Source organism: Micromys minutus (genome assembly GCF_963924665.1).
Source record: "Micromys minutus genome assembly, chromosome: 5".
In the NCBI taxonomy this organism is placed as follows: Eukaryota; Metazoa; Chordata; class Mammalia; order Rodentia; family Muridae; genus Micromys; species Micromys minutus.
The window spans coordinates 49,196,236-49,201,812 of record NC_137974.1 but is presented as its reverse complement, the minus strand read 5'-3'; the positions used below and the strand labels follow the sequence as shown (position 1 = coordinate 49,201,812).

The 5,577-nt window shown below is 36.8% G+C and overlaps 1 protein-coding gene across 1 annotated transcript in view; it reads left to right on the top strand.

Annotated features, from left to right (window-relative positions):
- The window catches only part of LOC308421118 (uncharacterized protein), a gene marked incomplete at its 5' end in the record, with an annotated part of 7,060 nt that extends 2,209 nt beyond the window's left edge, over positions 1-4,851 (top strand). Inside the window, 3 exons of the mRNA XM_080917426.1 lie at positions 2,053-2,179; positions 2,385-2,445; positions 3,366-4,851. Coding sequence (XP_080773552.1) covers positions 2,053-2,179; positions 2,385-2,445; positions 3,366-4,719 — 1,542 coding nt within the window. The 3' untranslated portion in view covers positions 4,720-4,851. The remainder of the gene's footprint in view (positions 1-2,052; positions 2,180-2,384; positions 2,446-3,365) is intronic.
- Positions 4,852-5,577: the final 726 nt, after the last annotated feature.

Here is a 5,577-nt window from a genome sequence, read left to right as displayed (position 1 = left end):
CTTCAGTTAGTAGAAGTGTGTAAGCATAAGGAGTGTGACCTGTGGGAGGCTTGCCTCATTTGCTGAGGTGTGTCACTCTAGGTGGACCTGAAGGTTTCAAAAGCAGAGCCAGGCAGGTGTTTCTTTATGCTTGTCTGCCTGTGGATGAGAATGTAACACTCAGCCCCATGCCTGCTCACCATGATGCTTCCTTTCAAGATGACAGTGTACTGCCACTGTAATCAGTCCCAACAGTATTCTATTCTAAGAGTTTCCTTGGTCATATTGCATTTCACAGCCATAGAACCATCACTAAGACAGGTTGGTTGTATCATATTTTGACATATTTTCTCCTTGTTCTGTCCTGTGAAATCAAGGCAAAATGAACAGATAATGGACTGATAAAGCTCTAGACAAAATATTTAGTCTGTGGCACAGTTATTATTCCTGACTCCTAGGTTCATAGAGAAAAAGAGAATCAACAGGGACAGGAATTGATGTCACCTGTGTGGTTTGGAAAGAAAAATTCAGATGGCAGGCATGTGCTGAAACAGATTCAGAAATTATCAGTGAGACTAGGGCCCTTAAAGAAAATGCACATGCTCTTCTTTGCACATAGAGAAAATGTGTTGTGAGGGTGCTGTACCAAACAGCAAACTGTTTAATTATGGAAGGTATGTTATTCACCCTCCTTACAGATTCTCTCCCTATATAATGGAAGGTAAAATAGAAGCAATTGCTATCTGTTGAGAAGCCATTTTTCGAATCTGATATTTTTGTGTTATATTTCTGTCTTATGTTTTTCTACATGTCTTAACATTTGTTATGATTCCGAGCTTTTCCCAAATCTTGACTTTTAAACTTTGGAGGAGGCTATAATTTTTCACACCAGAATGGCATGCAGGACATTAATGCTGATCTCCAGAAACTGAAGTGCATGTTTATGGCAATCCATATGTTTGTTTTTTTGTTTTTTGTTTTTTTTTAATTTTAAAATATGCGCCCGAGTCTTTTTTCTGTATTTATGGATGTGAGCCATGTGAAACCTGATGTTCACTGAAGTCATTTAACTCTTTGGAGGAATTTTGTATGAGCTCCTATGTGCTTTCTATCATTTTGTGTGTGTGTATCTTTGGGACAGGGTCATTTTATATACCTTTGCTGTCCTGAAGATCACTCTGTAGACCAGGTTGGCCTGGAAATCATAGAGATTTACCTGCCTCTGCCACCTGAGGCTGGGATTAAAGGTGAGTTTGTGAGGCTTGAATTGGACTTCTACTTGGACCTCCTGAAATGAGACTCACAAAAGCAAAAGGAATTTTATTGTTCCAACATGATGGGGCCATCCTACTTTAAGGGGGAGAGGACTCTGAGCAGATTCTAATGGGATTATATACCTTGCAAACATTGGGGCAGAGCTTGAACAATGGTAACTAGGCAGGGTACTATGTACTTTTAATAGAGTGAAGCAACTTTCAGACTGACTCAGTGTAATCATTCAGGACATGACTTTCCAGGGGGGTTGGTTGGGAGTCATAGGTAGCTTTGTTTGACAACTGTTTTGTTTTCAACTGTTCTTGGAACTAAAATAGCTTTTTTTTTTTCTTTCTGGAAAGGAGGGGCCCTTGTATTTGGAGGTTTTGGTGGAATTTTTCCCACTGGCCTCAGATTCACCCCAACCCTGGCACTTCCAAGTGCCACCACACTAGCCCATGTATTCCCCTTGTTTTAGAAGTTAATAATTTTGATATAATTTTGCTGATGTATTTTCAATTATGCTGCTCTGTTTGTATCTCTTTCTACATGTTAGTAGGCATTTTTCCTGAAATGCAGTCTCTTACTCGGTGTGAACAGAAATGAGAGGTGTGGTTCTCCTTTACTGTTTCCTTCTAAAATGAATTGGTGATTGCATTTGAAAATCTCTGACACAGAATTAATATGTTAAACACATAGAATTACATAGATATTTAATAATGTATACATTAAAATGTACATTTAAAATGTAGTCAGCTTCACAATTTCATATATATATATATATCCTGTATACATATACATATACATGGTATACTTTAGGATGCTGTGACCTATGAGGATGTGCATGTGAACTTCTCTCGGGAAGAGTGGGCTTTGCTGGATCCTTCTCAGAAGAGTCTCTACAAAGACGTGATGCTGGAAACCTACTGGAACCTTACTTGTATAGGTAATAATGTGACTTTTCCTTCACTTTTTAAGTTAAAAAGTTCTAACAGGCATCTCTAAGCCTCTGTAAGAGATGGGTGCTCTTCTGTGATTTTGTTTGTGAAAGAGGAAGAAAACAAATCAGGCATTGTTCTAAAGTTCAATAAAAATAACAATTTAATTTTGCATAATTTCCAGTAATATACGTTTCTGTTACTGTATTTTAGGCTACAAGTGGGAAGAATGTAATATTGAAGATCATTGTCAAAGTTCTCAAAGTCATGGAAGGTAATTTTTGTGTGTAAATTGATAGATATGTTCTTCTGAAGGAATTTTAAGTTATCCTGGAATTTTAATGAAAAAAGAAAAGTTTAACCAAGCACAGCTTTGTGAGTTTTATTAAATTCTCACAACACCATTCATATACCTCAGTGTTTAGGTAGCTGATCAGTGTTCACAAATTATTCCTTTAAGAAGCAGGAAAGGACATAAAGCCTGAACAGATGTCACAGTTGTAATCACAGCCACTTGAGAACCATGTTGTAGTACTGTCCTTTGTTGCAGGATTTGATCACATTCTGAAGCCAAGATTGTGAACTGGAAAAACCAGTTTGTTGTGGTATGGTTAAGCTTGAGCACAAACCTTCTTAACCCAAGAGCTTTCTGTAAACAAGTCTTAAATAAAGTGAATGATAGGTCAAGAGGCAGAGCAATTGACCAGTGAACAGGGAGAAAACCCAGGAAAGGAAAAGGCTCTTTGAGTTCAAGGTATTTAAGATAGTATGGAGCAGGAGGAGCTTTTTACCTTCTGGGACACGGGTAGAGCAGGAAGGTCAGCTGGGTGTTTTCTCTGCCTTGAGCTAGCAGGGTTTCACCACAGCATCTGGCTCCTGAGTCTTTTTTTGTTTTAAAAACAAGTGCATCCACTTAGTTTTACACCATTCAAGTATTGGAAAATGTAAACACATTGGCTAGGGGATTAATGTATGTCTAAGACCTGTTTTAAGCAAATCCTCCATAGTAAAACTGGTGTTACTCATACACTTACAGGACGTATCTTAGTATAGTGAGAGAGGTAGTATATGTGAGTCAAGAAGGCATGGTAGTGGAGAAACTTGAATCCCTAAACCACATGTCTATGAGGAACAAAAAGTTATGTGAATGCAATGTGAACACCATACTTTTATTTGTTATTCTTCCTTTAATAGGTATATCAACTGTCCCTCTGGATATGGAAAGAAGCAGTGTACAGATCTCTTTCCTAGAACAATTAGAAGATATGTAGTCATCCCCTTTGTGAAAAGAGGAGGTGAATATGATACAAGTTTACAAGTACTTGGTTTTCCAGCTTCAGTGGGAATCTATCAAAATATTGTCATTGGAGAGAAGCCCTATGAGTACAAGGAAAGTGTAAAGTCTTCTGTCTGTCCTGGTTCACTTTGCACATGTAGTGTGACTCACACTATAGGAAAATGTTATGAATGCAGTCACTGTGGTAAAACTCTGAGTTCTTCCAGTTCTCTTCAGAGTCATGACCAAACTCATATAGGAAAAGGAAGTGATAAATGTGAGCTAAGCAGTAAAAGCTTGACCCATCACAGGTATCTTCAAATACAGAAGACACCCTATAGTGAAGAGGACCTCTATGAATGGAACCAAAGTGGTAAATCCTCTTTACAATTACACAAAAGAACTCATTTGGAAATGAAATGCTGTGAACATAATCAAGAAGATAAACTCATTACACATCAGAACTGTAATCAAGTAGGTAGAACTAATACTGGAGACACAAAGCATGACTATCATCAATGGGGTAAAGCCTTTGCATGTCCCAGTTATTTTCAAATACATGAAAGAATTCATGCTGGAGAGAATCTCTATGAATGTAGTCAATGTGGTAGAGCCTTTACATGTCACAGTACTCTGCAAATCCATGAACGAATTCATACTGGAGAGAAACCCTATAAATGTAATCAATGTGGTAAAACCTTTGCATGTAAGAGGTATCTTCAAATCCATGAAAGAATTCATACTGGAGAGAAACCCTATAAATGTAATCAATGTGGTAAAGCGTTTGCATGTAATAGTTATCTTCAAATTCATGAAAGAATTCATACTGGAGAGAAACCCTATAAATGTAATCAATGTGGTAAAGCGTTTGCATGTAATAGTTATCTTCAAATGCATGAAAGAATTCATACTGGGGAGAAACCCTATAAATGTAATCAGTGTGGTAAAGCGTTTGCATGTAACAGTAATCTTCAAAAGCATGAAAGAACACATACTGGAGAGAAACCCTATAAATGTAATCAATGTGGTAAAGCCTTTACATGTCACAGTAGTCTTCAAATCCATGAAAGAATTCATACTGGAGAGAAACCCTATAAGTGTAATCAATGTGATAAAGCCTTTGCACGTAAAAGATATCTTCAAATCCATGAAAGAATTCATACTGGAGAGAAACCCTATGAATGTAATCAGTGTGGTAAAGCCTTTGCATATAGCAGTAGTCTCAACAAGCATGAAAGAACTCACACTGAAAAAAATTCCCCAGCCATCTAAGAAATGAGGTGTAGCCCTACACACTACATGATTTTCCCATCTGAGTTTTCTCAGTGGTGTTTGATTAAGATTAGTAGATCCATTCCTTCTTTAGAATATTGTCTCCTTTCAAATTTTAGACATATTGTCACTCCAAAATACAGGAATACCAAACAATTTGAATAATAAAATCTATTTGTGAATGAAAATATTTACTTTGTCAAAATTTTTTAGAGTATTAGTTTATTCTAAGGCTTAAGCTTTGTCCTTAACAGAAGTAAACAGACGTTAATTCCAGAGAATTGTCTCAGGGAGTAAACATTGTTTCTTTTAAGGTTAAGATCGAGTTCATTCTGTTGGACATCCTTGTGGCTCATTCATATTTTCTCTGAATACTACACTTGGTTTGTATGTACACCCACATACCAGTACATAATACAAATATTGTTGACCAGCTGAGTTTGATGTCTAGTACTCACATAGGCTACAAAATCCATTCCTCCACATTGTCACTGGTTCATGCATGTCATTGCAGAGGAATACACACAGTTAAAAAGTTTAAAAGAAATGAAGTTAACCACTCAAAGAAATTAACCAAAAATAATGGGAACATGGATCACAACTCAAAATTTCAAGCAACAGTACCATTTAAAACTTTCAGTGTTCCTGTTTAAATTTTATATTGTCATTTTGTTCTTTTGTTTATAGATAGTTCATTATTATTTTGTTCTCTGGTTTATAGATAGTTCATTTTGAAAATATATTTCAGCTGGATGGAATGATGTACACATGTAATCCTAGCACTTGTGAGAGAGGCTAGTGGATCTCTTTGAATCTGAGGCTAGCCTGGTCCACATAGTGAGTTCCAGCATGCTTATA